The sequence below is a fragment of the Myripristis murdjan genome, chromosome 24 (assembly GCF_902150065.1).
Source record: "Myripristis murdjan chromosome 24, fMyrMur1.1, whole genome shotgun sequence".
In the NCBI taxonomy this organism is placed as follows: domain Eukaryota; kingdom Metazoa; phylum Chordata; class Actinopteri; order Holocentriformes; family Holocentridae; genus Myripristis; species Myripristis murdjan.
The window spans coordinates 20,660,306-20,682,851 of record NC_044003.1 but is presented as its reverse complement, the minus strand read 5'-3'; the positions used below and the strand labels follow the sequence as shown (position 1 = coordinate 20,682,851).

The following is a 22,546-nucleotide window of genomic DNA, read 5'->3' as shown; positions in this document are numbered from 1 at the left end:
TGTAGCATCTGGTATGAAACATTTGAAGCTAGCCAGGTCTGGCGATGCCTGGCATAATTCCAAGACGTGCACACAGTTTCTCCTCTTTACTGTAATCATTGCCTCTTCTTACCGTGAAATGTTGAAGTCCTGCTGTTATTACAGAGTGTTAGTGACCACCCTCCATGCTGTAGGAGGTAGACTCTCCCCTGGAAATTGCTACTTACCTTCTGTCTGTTGCCTTCAATTAAGTCTTTATAGAGCGGGTCTGGTGCTGAGGACTTAATTGCCTCTTTAGCCACATTTAACAAGTCCTTGATATGAAAGAGCTGAGAAAGTGGTTAAGATCCTTAGAAGTTCTGACCAGAGAGAGACGGGAGAAGGTTTTGCTTCCTCAGCCTCTTTACTGACCAGTACACACACACACACACACACACACACACACACACACACACACACACACACACACATACACACAAACACACACAGGAAAAGCGGTAACTGCCACACAAGCAGACAAATGAGCTGAGAGTTTGACATAACTTCATGTCACTAAATCACAGACACAAAAACACCAAAGTTGTTTATGGATAAATGCATTTCAGATTATGCAAGTTTTGACTCACCCAGAATTAGATATAATTTCACTTATTTCCAATGTAGTTTCACTTAAAAATCCTCTGAAAATAAGTTATAACGTCTTTAAAGATCGAGTACAGTGCACTCAACTCAGTCAGGAATGGTTTGATATGATTTCTTTATATAAGGAGTATCACTTATTTCACTTTATCTACTGCAGACCAGCTTTTCTCTATCTGCATGCTGTCAACCAATCAGAGCATTTGCTACAGTAAAACCTGGTTGTATATGACTGAAAGATACAGAATCAAAAGCAGGGAAGAGTTTTACAAAGAGCATCAGTCAAATTAATCCTTACACCTGACCTTTTCACCTACACTACACCTTTACATTACATTTTTAATTTATACCATGAACTTAAAAAATCCAGTTCTCTTTGCACCAGACCATAAAAGATAATATAATTTGTTTCACATAAATAAATTAGCAAATTTTCAGTTTTGACTTAGGAAAATTAAGCTTTTGAAGACACGGTGCAAGATAGCAGATTTAACACTGCAAATAAAAGTAAACACAAAGTGAAACATATTTGGGGGGTTTACAGTCGCCTATATAGTGTCAACATTTTGTTTAATTGCATTTACGTACACAAACACCAACACCATCACAAACAGCCTCTGTTGGGCATGAATGAGTGTCATTTGGGTGATTAAGAATAAAAATGTTTTCAACTTGGTCTCAGTTATCACAAGTGTCTCTGTTGTGTAAACTATACCTTTGACATAACCTGTTTTGTGTAGAATGTAATGTATTTATGACCTTTTTTATGTTGTTTTTTTTACCACTATATTTTGACCATCAGGTTTGCTGGAATGGGTAACCTGCTAAAAGTCCTAACAAGGGAAATTGAGAACTATCCACACTTTTTCCTGGACTTTGAAAGTAAGTCTGGCAGAGGAGTGGAAGAGAGGGAGAAAGATGGGGAGAGAGATGTGGGGTGTGTGTTGGGGAGGGCGGGGGGCATATAACCTCTCAGCTGTCTCTTCTCTGTCAGCAGGTCTCTGCTCCCGATGACAAAGCCACGAAGGAGTCTGTTAACGCTCCTCTCTCTTCTCCTCACTTCTCCCGCCTTTTCTTTCGCTTCGTCATGAACCTCCTGCCCTTTGATTTCTCAGATCTGCCATTCTCTCCCATCTCTCTTCCAATAACTGATGATTGACTGTTTTTTTTTTTAACACAACATGCACTTTCTTCCTCTTTTCTCTCTCTCTCTTTCTCTCTCTCTCTCCCCCTCTCCCCCTCTTTTTCTGTTGCTTTCTTCTCTCTTGCAGAAACCAAATGGGGAATCTGTTAAAAGTGCTCACTTGCACAGAGCTTGAACAGGGGCCAAACTTTTTCCTTGACTTTGAAAGTGAGCACAGCTTCTGCCTGTCCTCTTGCCTGGCCAACCCCCTCCTGATTCTTCATTGATCTTTCTTCAGCTGCTCCATCCTGTCAAGGGTCATTCTGTTCAGCTATTCAACTGCCTGTCAACCATCCTCATTTGAATTCATAATGCAATCTCTGAGTTTTGTTTTTTATAATGCATGATTAATTTTGGTGTCATTCTTGCATTGGGATTTCAATCACTTCACCCTGAGTTGAATAAGAATGGAGCTGACCCTTGACCTTCGCTACCTGCTATTACTAACTCCTCTGCATGACCTGTTATGTGTACTAATAATAAGAATCCCTTTTGTATTGTCCAAATGTATTTACTAACAAATTATTAATAAGTTCCTCTTTATATTTAACAAGATTTTTTTTTCTGTACCGCTGATCCTTGCTCCACTTTCTGCAGAGTACTGTCATCTATAATCAGAGTGTATATAAATTTGCATCAGAGCAAACATTCAACTAAATTTAGCACGTGTACAAAATATCATCTGCTGCGTGCCAACCACCATGCCTGCATTTATTATGGTCAAATATTAAATCCTGCACTACATTACTGTACATTCTCACTGCACTGCCTTGTAATGTTCAGTCAAATTAGATGAACTTTTAACACAGCAAATAGATTTACTTTGGCCTTTTTCAAAAAAAAAAAAAAAAAAAAAAACCTCCTACAAAGAAAACCCTCCTCCACAATGGCATTTCAGTTTCTACCCTGCAACCTCAGGCTTTGTTTATTCGGCAAAGAGGAAATGATGGAGTGGAATGGTTTTGAAATGCAAAATAGACCCCAGACGTAGAATTTTAATATCAGCAATGTACTATATTTAGAATTGCTCTTTTACAATTTTGACTTTTCTGTTTGCATGTTATCTGAGATTGTTAATTTCCTGCAGAAATGGCTTACTTTGTCTCACACAAGTGTAAAATAAAATATTTCTTGGCCCTCAGATTAAACCAAGCCAGTCTGAGCTGTCAAAATTATAGACATCAATGGGATGCTAATGTATATATTTAATTATTTTGAGGTGCTTCTGAAAAATATGTTGGATAATTTTAAGGTGTAACGAAGCAGTGTATTCCTGCTTTAGGCGTGCAGATAAATTGAAACAGAAAGCCAGTCGACCCCTATGCTTGTCTATTAGTTGCAGACATGGCAGGGCACGGTTGAGCTTTGTTTATTCTAATTTCAGATAACTAAAAATAGATAAACAAAAAACACTGTGTTCTGTCTGCAACAATTTCTTCAGCAGTCTCGGAGCATTCTCTGAATTATGTGCGTACATAATTTGTGTTTTGAACGGTGGTTGATCCACAATTTCAAAACATTTCAGTCAATTTTTGTGCCTGTATTGTGTAAACTGGGCTCCACTGCAGCTCCACGGCTATCCAAGAGCTTGCACTGGCACGCTTTGGATGAGACGGCCCTGCAAAAACACACTGTGGACATTTCACTTCAGTGGAGCGTTTATTATTTTCAGCACATGTATCTTCATGCTATAAGCAGCCTTTGTTGCCGACGCAAAACATTTTTGGTACATTTTATAAATCAAGGAGAATATTCATTACTTCATTTTTGAGTGACTGCCCTGTTCAGTAGTGCTTTGCTACCATGAAAATTTAGGATTTTTTGATTCTTACTGTTATAATCAGGACAAAAAAATTGATTTATAATAAAAAATATAATACTTATAATTTTGAAAAAGCTTAAGGCAGGATGTAAAAAATTAATCTGGCTCCATGTTATTTGATTGCTGCTGTATAGATATATCTAGGATACATGAAACCTGCCTTGATCATTATTTTTCACACAGTAACTCAGTTATTCCTAGACAATTCATATTGTATGTAGATGCATTTGGATAAGAAGGCATCACTATGGAGAACCAAGACAACAAGTATTGGCTTACCATCTGAGGGACTCATGTGGATGTATGTGCTAAAAATGAAAATGTAAATGTTAATGAACACTAAAGTGAAATGTTTGCTCTAGGCTTGTACCCATATATAGTATATTGTGCTGAATGTTTTTGTACTCCTCCCTCAGAGGCTTATATTGTGGTTTATGAAAAAAAAAATCTCAAAGGCATGAGTGCCCTTTGATGATGGCAAAGACATTCAGCACACATGCCCACCCCCCTTGAGTGTTTCCTGACAACTTAAAAAAACTACTACCCATCATTAAGAATTAAAAAAAGAGCCATTTCACATTCATGCAATCAAATATAAAGCAAAAAATGTAAAAGTTGGAGTAGAAATGATAAATTACAACAGTGCAGGTAAGTTTTTGATTCCTGGTGTGAAATGGTGAGAAGTGGTGTTGTTTAACGTTTGTCTTAACACATGTTGACTGCTAGCTTGGCTAACTGATGTCTTTGTGTGTGTGTGTGTGTGTGTGTGTGTGTGTGTGTGTGTGTGTGTCAGATGCCCAGCCGACAGAGGGCGAGCGTGAAGTGTGGAACCAGGTGAACTCAGTCTTGCAGGACTCTGAGAGCATCCTGTCTGGCCTGCAGGCTTACAAAGGAGCAGGCCAGGAGATCAGAGATGTAAGCAACACACACAAGAACCATCACACTGGTCTGAACACTGTGCTCTCACACACACACACACACACACACACACACACACACACAATATACACATAACCCCACAGAATAAAGACAGAAGTGACCATGACATTCTGCATGACTGGATCAAGTTGCCCTTTTATTTTTTTTCCTCATATTTGTTGGTAGCGCCAATTAGTTACATTTTCCAGATACTGGATGTCAGTGCAAAAATGCATAATTCCCCAAAGATTCATCGAATGTGACTCAGCAGTGTCTGAGTTATTGAGCATGAAACTAAAGGCCCTTTAGCTCCGCTGGTGGGACAATCAGGTTTATATTCAAGATGCCAGACCTCAGTGTCAACATCCATCATTCCCCAAAGTTTGGACCAAAACAGGCCAACAGAGGCTCAGAAATTATAATAAATATGGATTCCAGTCCATAGCCCCTTCCCTAATCTTCAATCATAAGGGACAAAAACTGGAGAGACTCACAAGAAACACAATCAAACACCAATAAACAAGACCACATGGGTGTAGGAAGCTCAGTGTGGTGCAATTAAAAACATCTGTTTATGTTGCAAAGCACTTGAAATGCTGTGTGATTTGCTTAGAAATTAAAGTTATTCGTATCGAGGCTGTGGTCTTTTTGCTCTTTAATATAGGAGTCAAAGGATGGGTTCAGACTAGAACTGCAGTGTGGTTTGTTAGGAGCGAGAACATAATTAGAACAAACCCCCAAAATGGAAGGTTTTTAGGTAAAACGAGGAGGATGTTGACATCTGATAGCCGGCAGTTACTCGTATCTCGAAAGCCGAGCGTAACAAAATAAAGTAAGGGTAAACCACAGTCTTGAGTCATGGTGTATTCAGCTGTTCCTTCATGTGTTCTTAAGTGGTATGAACACACAGAGAAGGTTAAATCAGACAAAAACCTTTGCTCTAGTTACAGGAACTCAGGCTTGTTTTGGATTGTCAAGAATAACATTGTTTTTCCATGCTGTCTCGTTCTGGAAGAGCAAGTCTCTTGTCTTCCAGAGAATAGTTAAAAATAAAACATCTAATGTAATAAGCACATTATTATCATCATTGTCAGTAAGTAAGATAAATATTCAGGGTGGTTATCACTTTTGTTGGAAATCAAGTTCGATTACAAGTTGAAGTCAAGCTGGTTTCATGTGAAGACCAAGATCATGGCTGATTGATTCCTATACAAGATAAAAAACAAAATTAGCCATAAACAGAGTTAAAGTAATGGCGAATGATATAGATTTCTGTGCATATCCACTGTACTCTTAATCTGAAATATCTGACTTAATGCATAGAACTCACATCCCCTGAGTTGTTTTATGTCCTCTACTCTACAAGCAGTATTACTCTTTTTTTTTTTCCCAAAGCTCAAAGAAACATCCAGTTATGGCCCAGAGACCAAGAAAACTTTGAGTCAAAACAGAAGAGACAGATCTAAGATCTCAGAAATGTTCTTTAGACTAAGCTCAAAACTAAAGTACTGCAGCTCTGCTACAGATTTTCTCTTCATCAAGTGAAGAAAGTCCAGGAGGACAACTGAAAATAGTTGCACCACACAGAGCCAAACATAAATCAAACTACAGATGCTTTTTTCTCATGTTACACCACTGTTTGTGTCCGATCCAGGCTATTCAAAACCCCAATGACCTCCTGCTGCAGGAACGGGCCTGGAACTCCGTCTGCCCGCTGGTCATCAGACTCAAGAAGTTCTACAGTTTCTCCCTCCGACTAGGTACAGTAGAGTTGTACGGCAGAGGAGTGTCTGTTTTTTCACCCGGGCTATGGCATTTATAGTGGTAGAAAAACTTTATCAAAGCCATACCCCAGCTTATTTTGAGACTCTTCTATCAGACGTGTTATTTATAATCTGGTAAACATTGAATTTTGAATTAAAACATCTTGTCAGAGTTGCAAGAAAGTGTATTATCCCTTCCATAATCTCCTCAACAGTCCATGTGAATAAAATTAGGGCCTCACAGTAAGGTCACAAATGATAGTAGTCCCATTTATTTTCTCAAATATCATAACTGTTTTTCAGTCATGTTGATGACTCTTGATGATTTGAGGAACAAAATTATTTCACTCCATTCATATCAACTACAGTGGACATTCTGAATAAAATAAAATGTTTCAGTGTTTCAGTGCTACTGATTTGCCCATAGTCTTATAATTATCTTATTTATTAGCTGTAGAAACTAGAACCCTGTGATGCACTTTTATGCAATTTATTTTTACAGATCTATTTTTCATAACCTCTCAACAAAGGGAATGGACAAATAAATTCTGAATGGGAGGTTCAACGATGCTGTGGCACCAGTGTTTTACAGTATTTATGGGGCAGATCTGACACCTCCACAGCACCTCACTGCTTGTCTGCATGTGTTTATCTGCAGAGGAGGCCCTACAGAGTTTGTTGGAGTCCCTGACATGTCCGCCCTACACGCCCACTCAGCACCTGGAGAAGGAGCAGGCGCTGGCCAAACAGTTTGCAGAGATCCTCCACTTCACACTGCGCTTCGACGAACTCAAGGTCTGTCAGAAACGCTGCAAAGTGGAGCAGTTAAACACACTCAAACACAGACACATACAGTGTCTCCATCAGTCAGTCACTCATTTACTTAGTCATTGTGCTCGCTGCCCCATTCACTTAAACAGTGTGTCGGTGCTTTATGTATTTGTTCTTGTCTAAACTATGGCACTTTCCTCATTTTCCTTCAGATGAGAATTCCTGCCATCCAGAATGACTTCAGCTACTACAGAAGAACCATCAGTCGAAACCGGATAAACAACATGAATGTGAGTTGTCTACATAAAACAATATTTCTTTATTCAGATCTGTATTAGATTGCCCTAAGAAGCCAAGCACATTTCTCAGGGTTCACAACAATTTATATCTAACATACTGCAAGCTTTGATATATATTTTAATATCTGCGTTGCTTTCACCTTCTAAATTCAGAAACAACCTCAGAATGGCAACTTGAATGAAAAGTGGCTGTCACTTTTTGATTTTGTTGTTGTTTGTTTTTTCACATCAGAACTTGAGATGCAAAAAATGCTCACACTCAGTATTGAAGTTTTAAAGAAAGCCGTAGTTCATCTGTGTTGTTTGTTGCTGTTGACAGTTGGACATCGAAAGTGAGGTCAACAACGAGATGGCCAATAGGATGTCTCTGTTCTACGCCGAGGCCACGCCCATGCTTAAAACTCTGAGCAACGCAACCACAAACTTTGTGACAGAGGTGAGTGTGTCGTTGTGAGTTGTTGTTACAACTGTGACTATGATACATAATTTAGGTAGATAGTGGGGCCTTCAGACGCTTTGATTTTTACAGCGAGTGAATGTGGGATCCAGCAAAGTAAAATCTACTTGCTAAAAAACTGGGAAAAAAGAAGGCTTGAGAATAATTTTTTGTACAGAAAATGCAGGAGTTCTCTCGGTCAGTTTTCCCTGGAAAAACTGAGATTAAATAAAAGCATAGTGTCAGGGAATCCAACGTATTTGATAGATAATTAATAATCATTAACTATTGATTGAATTTCTGTGTCTGTTCTGTATTTCCTCCTCCAGAATAAGACTCTTCCACTGGAGAACACAACAGACTGTCTGAGCACCATGGCAAGCGTCTGTAAAGTCATGCTGGAGACGCCGTGAGTCACTCCTGTCACTACATTTTCCTCATGCACACTCACTAAATCAAGGGTTCCTCAGGGCTTTAGGTTTTTTTAAGTTTTTAATTTAAAAATATTGCCCAAATTCATTAGCACACCTCAGGTTTTTGAAACTTTCTTCACTTCACATCTTGAGGAAAATCCAGTGATATATGCATGTTTGATATAAATACAGTTTTAAAACATGGGATTACCATGATTTCTTGACCTCACCAGACTATTGCTGAGAAATGACACGTCTCTGTTATCTAATTTTGACCAAAGTCATTATGTCTTACCCAACAACATGGCAATTTTAATTCCTTAAATTCTATCAAAGAACATCCTGATGCCTTAGGTGTTTATTTGCACATCGAACTGACTTGGGGTAGGTGTGCAAGTGAAAATATCAACCATACTGAAGAAACCTCTGCACACTGCTCTTGCAATGCCAAATTACTATTTTTTTTAATGAAGACAGTTGTAATGTTTCAGACCCTCCAAGGTTGCATTTTTTCACAATGAAACCTATGCATAAATTGCTCTCCATTTGCCTGTTAGCACAGATGTGAGGTAATTGTGAGGGAATGATATCGGTCGATAAAAGCTTTAAAATGAATATTGACAAATCAGACGTCAGCAAAAAATCCAATATCATGCATCCCTAATGACAATAAAAATGACATATTTTACATAACCGAAGCTGAAGTAGTTTTCTTATTTTGTGCAGTGAATGTGCGCATTTTGAAAAGCAATGTATTTTATGTGTGCATGTGCCAGTGGGCCATCACGATAAGAGGCATAATGATATGTTAATTCCACCACACAAGAGAGCTGATGTTCTCTTCAATTAGGTGGAAAAATAAATATGTGCATATATCAGTATCAACAAAAATTCCAATATCATACAGCCCTACTTTTTTACCCAGCATACAGCATTTCAAGATTAAAAATTATCATTAGACAATATTTCTCCATAAATCTGTCGATTAAGTGTCCCTCCTCTCATTCGTCTGTCTGTTTCTCCAGGGACTATACGAGTCGTTTCAGCAGCGAGGACACCCTGCTGTTTTGTATGAGGGTGATGGTGGGCGTCATCATCCTTTACGACCACGTCCACCCCAACGGAGCCTTCAACAAGTCCTCCAAGATAGACGTACGTCTGACCAAGCATCGCTTTTTGTTTCTGTGGTTTAGCTCCTCAGTTTCTGTGTTTCCGTTCTGACTCTGTGTGCTCTCCTTTCAGATGAAAGGCTGCATAAAAGTCCTGAAGGATCAGCCGGCAGACAACGTCGAGGGCCTCCTGAACGCCCTCAAGTAGGTTCACTCACCTCACTTCAAACGCTGCTTTCACACTTTGAACACATGAGGAGTGTTAACGTTTGGGTTTCCTGACAGTCAGATCTTAAATAAGGATCTAGTTATCTCACTCACCTTGAGTTCACCTTTTGAAGGAGGCTCCTACCTGATCACAACTCCATGAAATCAATCTGAAAAACCTGCAGCGAAATTTTATTGTCTTGCTTATTAATTTAAACATTGATTAATGTTTTAATAAGTGATTTCTTCCTAAAGTCTTCATGTATCTTAGAGTTTCTCCTGCCACTGAATAGATGTGGTTGGTGATTCAGCCTTTAAGAGCTGCTCACCCTAAAACAGTGGACAGTTTTAGTGTCATGTTGGTTTACATGCCATTTCAGAAGGAACTTCACCATGACACGAAAAAAATATTCAGGAAACAATAGAGACAAATCATTTTTTAGAATGAAAAATGCATATTGGCACTAAATACTGTCTCTCAGCAGCATCACTGTCAGCACTGGCCTTGAAAAGCTAATGTCTGTCAAACCCTAGTTTAAGTTTATATAATTGAATTAGTGAATTAGTTCACATAGTGTAACTTTTAAGCTTCACTTTACTAGGATTTTTTTTTCCCATCAGTGCATATCCAGATAATGAATGATTATGTAGGACTTGTTCTGTGGCTAGTCACTACAAGAAGGAGCCAATATAATCAATTCTTACAATAATGAACTTTATTTGTATCACACTTTTTCAAACAGCAGTTACAAAATGCTTTATAACACAATAAAACAGTATTGAAACACTATCAATTAAACTAACACAAGTAAGACAAGAATAAAATGAGCATGACTGAATGAATACTTGTTTCCTCAAGTCCATGAGGATCAAAGTCAACTCAGCCATGAAATGTGTCACAATAAAATAGGCACTGGAAACAAAATCATCACAGGAGCAAACAAACACTGGAATGGGATATAATTTGGTCTGTTTTACCTTATGGCAACCAAAACTTAATAATCCTCTCATTCTATTAATTTATTTTATTTGAAATAGACATTAGCAGTAGAATCGTAACTGTAACATAGATTTATACACAAGCACCAGATTAACAGTCTTTTCACATGATAACCACATTGACACTTGAAAATGTATTATCTTTTTGCAAACCTCTAAAATCTTAAACTGTCTGATGAGCTGTTTTGATGTAGCTGACAGCTTGGTGATGGTATTTCTTGGCGTCACACCAATGTAACCTTCATCATCTGTGTCTCCTCTTCAGATTCACCACAAAACACCTGAACGACGAGTCCACTCCGAAGAACATCCGAACGATGCTCCAGTAACGTTTGATCTTTTATATAAATAGATATGAAGAGGATCAATACCCTGACCTCACAAAAGATGTATATGTTTACATTATTTAAAGACAGACTCGATGTAAATACTTGTGTGTATTTGCATAGTCATTCCCTCCAAGTCTTTGAAACCCACACAGCATTTACCACCTACTTTGCAAAAAAACGGAAAAAAAAATCAAAATGAAACATGAAATTGCCTAAAATGATAACAAAATGATGGGTACCTGTCAGCCTTATATACCAGAACTTTGCAAGCAGCACTTGGAAATCCACTCAGTGAATTTAAATAAACACTGAAAAAAAATGTCTAGCTTAACAAATCTTCCTGTCAATGTCTTTATATTTTTTTATACGTCTAAAAAGATTTGCCAATAAGTTAATTTTTCAAGTTTTAGTAAAATGAAACTTCTTTTTGAAGCAAATTACATGCTTTTTAATCAGTGGACATGACCTTGAAACAAGTGAGGAAAAAATAAAGCCTTGTATTAATTTGTCACATTTTTCAAGAACATTCATCAAAAATGCTGCAATAGTGTTTAAAGAAGCAAAAGGACCTCATCGTATTGGTTTTTGTTTTCATTTGGCGTACAAAACGAAGAGATGATGACAGAAAATGAGATCAGTAAGTGTTTTGTCAAGATGGACATCTTTTGTGGTGAAGGCCTAAACGTTAATGGTTTAGTTGGCGGAGAAGGGATCAGCGGCTTTGATTTGTTGCTCTGTGCATCTGGGCGACTGGCAGGTTGCACTTTTTTCAGCTTCTTCTCCACCCCCGCTCTGTTGACATAAATCAAACGTCCACTGTAAACAATGTTGATGGTGATGCTGCTACCTTGCGTATGAAGTGCTGTCAAGGAAGTGGATGTCAAAGTTTTCCATCCTGTACTGGAGAGGTTTTGATGACGGAAAGGACCGTATATGTCCGACACAAAAAATAAATCAGCCAACCAAATGTTTTTATTTAATTGTTGTATGGCAAAGCTCTGAATGATAGTATCTTTTTTGTCATGTTTGAAGTGATTTTTTTTTCTATCCATGTGGCTTTTGTATCAAACAGGAAATCCATTTCTTTAAAAAGAACATCAAAAAATAGCTTTAATTCTGAATAAATTGTTTAGAGTAAGAGCAAAAGTTGCTTTCTGTGACTCATTTTATATTTCTGCCAAGGTAGGGAAATGTGGGTGTGATCACTGTTAAAATTTCTTTAAAAACGCCCAACGGTTCATGGGTTTGGGTACCACTGCTTGGCCAATGTGGGTCATTACCCACGATTTATGTCACCCAGTTAATCCCCCCAAAAATGGAAGTAACCAGTGGGGTGGTGCTTCATTTTTGATATTTCAAAAATTAGATTTCACTGTAGTTCATTACAGCCCTTTCAAACCATATTGGCTCCTTTGTGTCCACTGAACGTCAAACAACACTCACAATCATTTCATAGTCGACAGTTGAAATGAAATAAACCGTCAAAGGATCTGACCCTCTGAGATGCTAAGTTGCATCCATCACATAAAATCCTTGATCTCCAATCCCCAGCTGTTTTGTCATCAGGAGGCAGAGCCAAAACTGAGAAACATTTCACAACTGCATCGTTTTGCGTTGTGTGGAGATCCGCCTCCACCCTGGCTCTGGCGTCCTGAGAGAAAAACGGTTGCTGAGCCTGTTTGTGTCACCTGTGAGAGATTTAACGTGTGATCCCCAGCACTGTTGTCAGTGATCGCAGACCAAAGGGGCATTATACACTCAATATTACTGATATCTAAGCTCATTTTGTGTGTACAGTTGTGTTTTTGCCTAATTTTACACCATCCTTTTGAATATCAGTCAAGGCTCCATACTTACACAGCACTCCAGTGACTAATCCTAATTATTCACAAGGTCAGACAATCTCGTCATTATTGACTGCTGTTCATTGTATCCAGTGAATTCTGCTTCACTTGTGCTCTTTAGAAAAAAAAAAAATCTCAGACAGTGAAGGCCAATGCACTTACAGAGAAAAAAAAGAGCCAGTGTTTATGTAACAAACATCTAAAGCCACATTGGATTAAACCATTGTGGCTTTGCATTTTGTCCGATTAATCCTTAATTTTTAGTGTTCATATTGTAGCTCTGCCAGTGTTTGATAGACAACGGATGAATCATTTAATGCAGCCCATATATTTCAATATTAAAACAGCGGCTTATGCCTCACTGCTGTACCTTCCACATCATTAAATTTTACCTAATCGCCCCCCGATCACTCGTGTATAGAAACATGGAATATGGAAATGTCTGTCTTATCATGGGAGCACAACATTGCCTTAAAGACTTCCAGTCGCATAAGCTGGCAAATAGAAGGACTAACCTGTGAAAAGTTGTACTTAAATAATAACATTTATTTCTCAGCAGCAACGCAGAAAAAAAAAAAAAAAGTTTCTTCAACTGAGCTTCAGTTTATCTCATCCATAAGCCATACACACTCCTGCCTTTTGACATCAGTACTCACATTAACATTCAATTAATTAACATTCAGTTAACACATCAGGTATCCACCATTCATATTAATATGTTGTCAAGCCTTTTTTTTGTTTTTGATCATTATGTATTTAGTAATATATTAGTGTGTGAGCCATACTTTGGATTTTGGAGGCAATGTTTTATATGCAATGAGTGAATACTGTACATGGACTAGACTTAGTTATATGCTACTGTGTGTTGTATGCAAGAAGTCGTTTTGAATATTGAGACAAAAATCTCGTTTTGTCCTTAACTGACAAGTTATTGTTTAATATTTTTGGAGCTCTGATTCATTGTTCGGACGTTGCTTTGGCTTTGTATTGCATATTGAATGGGATGTGTGAATTGGAAAATAAAGGTGGTGCATTTCCTATGCAGACTAGGCATCTTTTGGCTTTTTTATTTACATTATTTAATTGATGGGGTGGGGGGGCTCTCAAAAACAGCTGTTTGTATTCTGAATTGTAATAACTGCCGAGTTTGTAAAATAAATAATTAAAAAATACTAAAAATATAACAATAATAATAATAATAATAATAATAATAATAATAAAACAGAAGTTCACCCCCTCTGTAAGACAAAGTTGCACATTTTCTAAGCGGCACTGTAATTTATGTGAATGTTGAGAGCCATCACAATCTCGTAAAACTTTGAAATAACGGATGATTCATTTTGGAGCAACACTCAAATAAAAATGGGAACAGCCCCATCATAACTAGGCTGCCAACATTAGCCTATTTATCGCTCATGCAAAATACTTTGTCCTCATTATCAGAGAAATCATTAAACTGCTTGTTTGTTAGTTTTTCCATCAAAGTCCCAGAGAGGATGTTTGCAGTTGTTTTTAAAGAAGGAGATGATCGAGATCAGTCATTTGTGAGAATCTCCTGTGTCCAGTTAATCACAGGCAAATGTAGTGCGTTCATTATGGTCGCGTCTCTCTTTCCATTACTACCTTTACTTATCTTCACCTGCTGCTGTGTTAACACAATTCGCTGCAAATGTGTTATGAAAAAAGAAGGTAGGGTGGGGGGAATAAAATCACTTTTGCTTACTGGGCTTCACAGCGCAGGCTGGATGTTCAGGTGATCCGGTTCACTTCTTGTGTGATGCTCGGTCTGAAGCTGCCGCGGCCCAAGGCTGAAAGTCAAACAGTGGTGTACCTGGGATGGGAAGGTTTAAATTATTCGCTTTGGCGATTTCTCCTCTTAAGTCACCAAATGAAAAACATTGTTGCACAACGTAAGAAATGTGATTGGCCAAAGATGTGCTACAGTCAACAGAATCAATCAGCTTAGTGTTCTGCCACTCTGTTCCTGTTCCTGTGTGTATCCTTCATGGAGTGTGTATGCATCGGTAACCCACGAGTGCCCTTCATACTGTCATTATTTATCTCAGTGATGCCAATGGTTGCAACACCTTCATGCCCATAATTACAGTAAGGAATGCCCTGTTGGGTCATTGTTGCTATGGCGGCACACACCCTGAACATTTCAAAATGAACCCACCCAACAAATCATGTCTGTAGACAACAAGCAGCACCACAGTAATTGTGGAAAAATCAGTGATTTAAATAATGAGTGGGACCTGCTGAGACCTGCAGGCCATGTACGAGCAGTGAATTAAACTCACTTTTGAACAACTCAGTTGAGGAAAAAGATTCTTCAAAAGTTTGTTTGTTTGTTTTAAATGCACGAGAAGGCTGCCATATACCTCATTTGGAGAGATTAATATGAATGCTGTTGTTAGCAAAGATGCTGTGTTTTGAGCTGATGTAATGAATGTCAGGCCTGTTATCTGCAGCACTCAGCAACACCTCTGTCGCTCTTTTTCCCCAAGATGATCTGTCATCGTGGCACCACATTGATAGGCACTATACATTAAACACATTTTGGCCCCAGTGCAAATAAATCCCACTTTACACTGCTGTAGATACAAGGATACAAGGAAGTTTATTGGTCATTATACAACAGGTTGTATAATGAAATTAAAATGTGGTTCCCTCTTGATTGATTAACTAATTGTATAGAAATACACTAATACATTATAACTCTATCTCTGTTTGATTTTATTTATGAGAGATTGTGGTCAAGCGCTGGTGTCAGACGATTGGATTAACTTGTTTAATGGAGAATCACCATCAAGAAAAAGTGTTTTTATCTCACCACTGAACCCAATCTGAATACCTGTGTTATATTTTTGCCAGGCAGACATTACATTTGCTACTGTATTTTCTCCTATAGTAGCACACTTGGCCCTAAAATGACCTTAAAATATTAGAAATCCACCATTTAGTTATACTTCATTATATATCATTTTGTTACACTGTGAAAAACAAGATAGAGCTACTGCATTTCTTGTAGAATCAGTCCTTTCTAACCCCATAATTTGTCCTCAATTAATTTCTTGCTGTCTAATTACATCATATTTAGCCCAGAGCAGTGAGGCGGGTGCAGTCTAAGTCTAGTCTTACTGGGAGCGCTCCTGTTCGAGCGCCGTGACGCCCTCAGTCCTTCTGTACTCAGCCTGGGCACCGCCTGCCTCACGGGCCCCGGACGTATCCCTGCGTTCCATTGGCCTGATCGGGCCAGACTCTTGCTGGTTTCCATGGTGATGGCGTAGTCCGGGCGGGGAGCAGCCCAATTGGGTTGACTCTGAGTCTGATGATGATGAGATGGATGAAGAGGAGGAGGAGGAGGAGGAGGAGGGGGAGGATTGCAGGGTCTGCAGTTGGAGCTGAGGAACATCTGAAGGAGGAGAGAGACAAAATGGCCTGGATTTAGTTTTCATTTCTGTAAATGCTATTTGAAAATTCTTGCTCACATTTAAATGACTAAATGACTTTGTAGAAGCTTAAAAATAACCGGATCCACAGCTACTGGTGGATTTTTCTTAAAAAAAAAAAAAAAAAAAAAAAAAAAGATCCATTGTTATTACATGTTGTAAGCTATGGGAAGTAACAAAATGATTAAAATTAAGTAGCTTATATCAAATACAATCTTAACCAGTCATGATGGGAGTTAGCAATAGCTGTAGGGTTAGAGAGGTTACTTAAAATTTTAAAGTCACAAGGAAACAATATATTGAGAGCCTCTTGCTTCCTTAATGTGTTGTATATCCTGTTGAAACGGGTTGTTTTATTTGATGGGATGGGTGTGCTTACTCAAAAATTGATGTTTTTATTGGCTGAAATTTTTGCTCATGCTTACAGGATGTCACCTTTGAGGTTATAATTATTTCCAAGATCTAGAAGTAATGAGATTTTGATATAAAAATATGAAAACATTTTCAAGATGTAGTGGTTTCTTTTTCATTTCACTGTATAATCTCCAAACGGAATGAGGCAAATGAACTGGCTGTGCCCTCTCCTCCAACCCAATCCACCCGGTGCAAGCTTAATTTAAATTTAGAAGAGAAAATACGCCTGAAATCCTAAACTGAATATGATCGCAAGTGTTCTGCTCTGTTTCCTTTCAGCCGTGTCCTCAGACGTGGTTCGGAGAGTCTGGGCATTAAAACTGTGTATCCAGCTGCTAAAATGTGTGATGATACTTTGGGAATTTCAACAAAGGCTGCACGCTTTGAATATTCAGTGACACAGTGTCCTCTCTTTCACCCTCTCCTCCCCCTCCCATCATGAAACACCATCATCAGCATATTTTTTTTTTCACTCTGTCACCTCCCTCTCCGAGCAGCTCATCATTAACATGCATTTCCATGTAAACGCTCCTCCATAATGCATGATGCCTGCTGGTTGCAGTTTCTCCAGAGGATTTTGGGCGTTTATCGTCTCCCTTTGAATCAGACAAGGAGGTCACAGCCACAGTCGGGTTATGGTGCTGATGAACGTGGCGTGCTTTACCAGTGACTTGGCTTTGCGGAGTTTATAATTCGCCTCAGACAGCGGTTTTGTCCTCACGTTGTCTGGCCTCGCCTTGTTGCCGGCAGCTCTGCTTTTCATTTGCCTGCAGAGAAAAATTTGAGTCAGTGGGAGTTGCTCAGGTGGAACAAGAAGGTCGAGTGTTTACCTTTACTAATGAGACTGAATGGAATCTGAGAGTCCAGTTTTTGAGGTTTAATAGACAATATAAATCATCACCCTCCCATCACTGTTTGGGAAAACAGAGAAGGTGAAATATTTATGAGCTTTCTCTATAAAATTTCTCCACTGACTGGAAAAACCCACTGAAGCTGCACCCTCTGTATTTTCAATTACAGTCACTAGAAAGGTGTGAGTTCTGTTTTATTTTAAAGTTCAATGATTAGACTAATCATCCATGAATGATCCACATATCCTATACTGTGCTTCATTAAATCCATTGAGATGATTTGGGGTTCTCGTCACATGAGGGGGGTGAACTGTCTAACTTGAGTCAGGGGTTTATTTGTTTATGCTTATCATGGTGCATTTGCTGTTTCTGTCAGTTTTATCTTTATTTAACAGTCGACTGAAGGAATGCATTTCTAATTTTAGTCATGAGGGAAGCTAAAACTTAGCATTCCTCTTCGGTCGCCCTGCAGTTTTAGGTGGGGGGGGGGGTCGGTCTTACGCTTGGAGGGCTTGTTCGATGGGGTCCAGGTTGGCCAGGTAGTTGAAGCGCAGGGTGTCTTTGGGATGTCTGTCAGAATCTCTCCATGGGGGCAGTGCAGCTGTCTGCTTCACTGTCCCTGAACCCCTCCCAGCAGCGCTTCCAGCTCGCTTGCTGGCGGATGCCCAGCGCTCCTCTCTGGCGAGGATGGCTTCTGATGGTTCTGCACTTTTACTACAGACATCTGGAGCCACAAACTGCTGCTGGGATGAAGGCGTCTGAGCAAGAACACACACCTTCAAGCAAAAGGACAACATGCAGTTGAATGGTTCTGCAACTTGTAAATCCTAGTCATAAATGGGGGACTCTTCTCTCAGCTACTATCAGCAAAACATTAAGCACAAGTGTTTCAAGAGATTGTCAACCCTCTGTTTGCGCATGGCATACTTAATAAATAAATTTGGTCAACTGGAAGGTTAAGTTGTTCTATGCAACCCTATTAAAGCCGCAAAGCAGTTATCAGCCTGTGCATGATGTTTGTATCTCAGTTAGTCATGTGATGTCTGCTCTGAAAGCAGCCACACAAATGCATCTCTCTTTTGGATGACCATATTATTCTCACCTCAACCACTTGAATGCTTTAAGGCAGGAAGTGGGAAATTCCAAGTGAATGCAGCATTAGTCTTCACATTCATTCAACAAATCTTGTCTTTTTTTCCTCTAGTTTAATAGTGACCCAATTACCTATATGCAAAACATGATATAGAACAATATTCATATCCTTAGCCATGGTATATTAAAACATCATGAAACTGGATATTGTGGCACAAATCTGGTGTAAGGTAGTGTCTGGCCTCCTGACCTGTGGCTTGCCGATGCGCAGCTCCTGCACGGTGTGGATGTAGTGTCTCTTCCAGACGCCCTGCTCGAACGGCGTGGGGGAGAAGCTGATGCACCAGCCCAGCCTCAGACACTTGGGCATCCACAGCTGGTCCAGCTCCACGATGCTCTTCCAGTGCCAGCTCACCTGCTCACACACAGCGAGGTCATACCGATGTATTGTATTGAATATCCAATGATGCACATTTGTGAATTTTGTATGTACTATTCTGTAGGGGTTCTTTCTCTGTAGCTAAAAGCTCTGTATTAGCAAGATGAGAATGTAGTTTCTTTAATCTTCAGTATTTTTAATGTGTTTTATGGCTATCTAAATCTTATTCTGTTTTTGCTGCAGCTACCCACTATCCACTCAGGGCTCAATACAAATCATGGCCTATGCTACTACTAAATCAGCCAGTGGTCCTGCTTTATTTATTTATTTATTTATTTATTTATTTATTTATTTATTTATTTATTTATTTATCTGTGTCATAAAAGGAGAAAACCAAAAATATCAACAAGCAATCAGCTATGATGGAAAATTTATTGCTGATGCTGACCCCATTAATGTTACTGTGCATTAACATGTTCTAGAGTAAGAGAGAAGCCCCATTGTGAAGCCTAAATATCTCCTTCAGCCTGAGGAGAGGATTACCCTTTGGTTGACTTCATAATTTTGGTTTGCTGATAAACACAGTTCAAATGTGGTTTGCTACAACAGCACTTGTGAATATACAGTGTGTCTGGCTATATGTAATATGTATATGCTTTTTATTATTATTATTATTATTATTATTATTATTATTAGGACTTCATGATTTAGCCAAAAAACAAGATTCTTTTTTCCTGTTCAGGCTAATCAAAGAGCACACAATTGACCGAGTTAAAACACGTGGAGCAATTTGAGATGTTTGGACACATCTGAATACCATTTGAATGCATTGGAAAGTCAATGAGACGCACTCAGTTTACCTTGCAAATTCAATGCCTAGGCTAATGTAAAGCTAGTGCGCTGTCTGTGGTTATACTGTATCTGTGAAGCTGTTTCTGCCTGGGATAAATAATTTTCCATCAACCAAATCAGCAGAAATAGTGGAAAGACTACCAAAACATTGAGTCAGAATACTGTTTATTTTTATTTTATTTTATTTATTTATTTATTTTTCTATCTATTGATTTATTTGACACAATACCAAAATATACTGGCATAAAACTAAAAATTAGAGAAATAGAGATTTTTGATCTTCCCACTGCAGCATAAAAGGATGGGCCATTTAATATGTAACATGCATATGTTAAGTAACATCTATCCTTTAAACACTGGGAAAGTGAATCCACATTTTTCAGTAATGTTACTACACTGATTTTTCTTTTGCTGCTAACAGCCCATCTAACTTGCAAGGACAGTAAATTAGCTGAGCACCAACCTGGCAAACACAAACCAATAACACTGCAGCTGACTGCAAGTTGACAAAGCAACTTCCATGCCTAAGTTAGAGCATTTAATGATAGTTTGTTAGCTTAGTGAATCATCAGCATGTATATGCAGGTTGGGTGCAGACTTCACATATGGTTGGTTAGATTCTGCAGCAGGGCTCATAGACAGATGACAAAATTTAGATGCAAATTAAATGTAGTACTTCAGTCAAAAGATATTTAAAGGGGCATTTTGCAGTCTTTTATCAACCTGCGTCTGTGGCAAAGGAATTAGAATAATATAAATTTTTTCTAGCACAGATTATCATTACAGAAATAAGGTTTCTATTTATAGCATCAACAGCAATATACAGTATCATAAATGCACAGTATCACAATGCTCATATGCAGCTCAGTAATGCTGATTTGTTCAGGTGCAGGTTTTTACCTGAGCACAGCGGCAGAGGCTGCGGGGGTCCAGGAAGGAGAAGATGTACAGACAGAGGACTCTGGGCAGCAGGCAGGTGAAGTCGGCGGCCTGCAGGGGGAGCCGTTTGCTCACACTGAGGCTCAGGAACCTCAGCTGCTCTGCACTACAGCTGGATACCAAGTCCTGCAGCACCGCCTTCCTCTGGCTGTCAGACCACTTGTCAAACTGACACACACACACACACACAGAGAAAACACACTGGATACAACTGAATAGAGCAGAACAGAGCAGTTGATAACCATCAGCCGATTGGGGATGTACTGAATCTTCATGTGTCTCCTCTCTACTTACCCACTTTGCCAAAAGGTTTCGTCTCTCTACAAACACCTGAAAAAGAAGACAGTTGTGAACACAGCTGGAAATCACACAAAATTAAATAATCAATAATTCAGTATGAGCTTTTTTGTACAGCTAGGTATAGTGAATAATAGCACAACAACACAAAATGAGATGGTTAAGAATTATATAATGAAAGGTTGCACACAAATAGGCAGCCAGTATTTCCAAAACCAATGGCTTACAAGCCCATATCATTAATGTAGTGTGCCACAGGTCCAATCAGTGTCACCCCATTACTGCCTTTGTTAGTGTTTTGATTCACTAGATTGAAGAGATTTCCCTCAAACTGGCAGTATATAATTGAAAATATCAATTTAATATCTGCAAGAGGCGTGCTTATGTTGGTAGTGCAGTATAAAATGCAGTGGGCCTAAAATAACACCTAGATTTCATCACATGGACCTTTGTGATTTCTATATTTTGACTTCAGTCGAAATATTACATGGTCCTCAGGGGACTGAAAAAAAAAACTACAACTCTATAGCGTTGCTGAAGACATTTCATAACCAATTTACAACCTCAGAAGTGTCTGGCCATGTACCAAAAAAAAAAAAAAAAAAAAAAAAATGTTTTTCTCATTTCCTCAAAAGTTGACATTTTGAGGATAAGAGGTTTTCATCAGACCACTTCTGGTGATTTATAGTTGGGATATTGAAGTTTCTACAAGCACACATTCCATGTGTGGAGTCAAATCTCCAAGATGTTCAAATTTATATAACTAAATTAATTCTTTATTGTTGCTTCCAAATAAGTGTCTTTTTTACTGATGATTCTGTAAGCTATCTGTTGGCTCCTCATAGATTTATATCCACCATATGGTCACTAACAAGACAAGGAAAGATGGCTTTATCTGACGTTGTGGTTGGACAGCTGGTGGTTCAGAGGCGTCCAGGCACTCAGTTTGGTCTGCATCTTAGCAGAGCTCAGCGCTGACCTCGGTGCGAATGGCATCCTCCTGCACAAGGGGAGATCACACTGGGTAAAGGGGATGTACTGAGAGAACACATGATGAATGAGTTAGAATTACACAGCGTAAAACAATCCTGGTGCTATATCAGTGTCAAAGATCAAAACAGGACAAATGTAGCCTGACACACATTCAAACACACAATGTGCAGTGAACTGTTACACAGAACAGTGCAATACACTCTGGGACTGCCCTTACAAGGTAAATGGGCTATGTTTATGTCTCTTCTGGTGTTTAACTCACGGTCAGTTTCCGTCGGCCAGTGGAGGAGGGACATAAATTCAACTCTTAAACACGCGTCTTCTCTTGGTGCACAATCCTGATCTCTGTTGTGTTTGAACAGCCAACTGTTTCTAAGGCCTCTTCCAGTGTGAGTTACCAGTGCACAGTTTACTTGTTTCCATAGCAATGCTGAGCGTGCACCAGTGACTGACTGACTGACTGCACCCCCACCCGGCTCTTTTTTCTTGCAAGTGGCCTGGCTGTCACTTTTCACACAGGAGGGCGCTGCAAACCCAAGCACGGTGGGAGTCAGTGTGTGCAGTGT

The 22,546-nt window shown here is 39.0% G+C and overlaps 2 protein-coding genes across 3 annotated transcripts in view; one reads left to right on the top strand and one right to left on the bottom strand.

Annotated features, from left to right (window-relative positions):
- Nucleotides 1-13,757, top strand: part of fam49a (family with sequence similarity 49 member A) — a 45,402-nt gene extending 31,645 nt beyond the window's left edge. Inside the window, exons 3-12 of one of the 2 annotated variants that reach the window (XM_030047032.1) lie at nt 1,890-1,969; nt 4,417-4,538; nt 6,196-6,301; nt 6,963-7,099; nt 7,288-7,365; nt 7,694-7,810; nt 8,140-8,219; nt 9,249-9,375; nt 9,466-9,536; nt 10,804-13,757. In XM_030047032.1, the coding sequence (XP_029902892.1) occupies nt 1,897-1,969; nt 4,417-4,538; nt 6,196-6,301; nt 6,963-7,099; nt 7,288-7,365; nt 7,694-7,810; nt 8,140-8,219; nt 9,249-9,375; nt 9,466-9,536; nt 10,804-10,867 (975 nt within the window). In that variant the 5' untranslated portion in view covers nt 1,890-1,896 and the 3' untranslated portion in view covers nt 10,868-13,757. Of the gene's footprint in view, nt 1-1,420; nt 1,501-1,889; nt 1,970-4,416; nt 4,539-6,195; nt 6,302-6,962; nt 7,100-7,287; nt 7,366-7,693; nt 7,811-8,139; nt 8,220-9,248; nt 9,376-9,465; nt 9,537-10,803 lie in introns of both variants that reach the window. The other variant, XM_030047033.1, reaches the window with a different exon arrangement.
- A 717-nt stretch (nt 13,758-14,474) lies between these two features.
- On the bottom strand, nt 14,475-21,983 carry fbxo16 (F-box protein 16). The gene is made up of 8 exons (XM_030046803.1): nt 21,888-21,983; nt 20,985-21,020; nt 20,652-20,858; nt 18,771-18,935; nt 17,930-18,186; nt 17,242-17,344; nt 15,853-16,126; nt 14,475-14,542 (listed from the first exon to the last, which is right to left on the bottom strand). The coding sequence occupies exons 1-8, from the start codon at nt 21,981-21,983 to the stop codon at nt 14,475-14,477; spliced, it is 1,206 nt and encodes a 401-aa protein (XP_029902663.1).
- Between the last annotated feature and the right edge of the window lie 563 nt (nt 21,984-22,546).

Coding starts and splice junctions, on each gene's coding strand:
- fbxo16 (XM_030046803.1), bottom strand. CDS start 21,983: ATGCCATTCGCACCGAGGTCAGCGCTGAGCTCTGCTAAGATGCAGACC. Junction 20,859..20,984: donor GAAACCTTTTGGCAAAGTGG/GTAAGTAGAGAG, acceptor TGTGTGTGTCAG/TTTGACAAGTGGTCTGACAG. Junction 18,187..18,770: donor TGCGCATCGGCAAGCCACAG/GTCAGGAGGCCA, acceptor GTTCTTGCTCAG/ACGCCTTCATCCCAGCAGCA.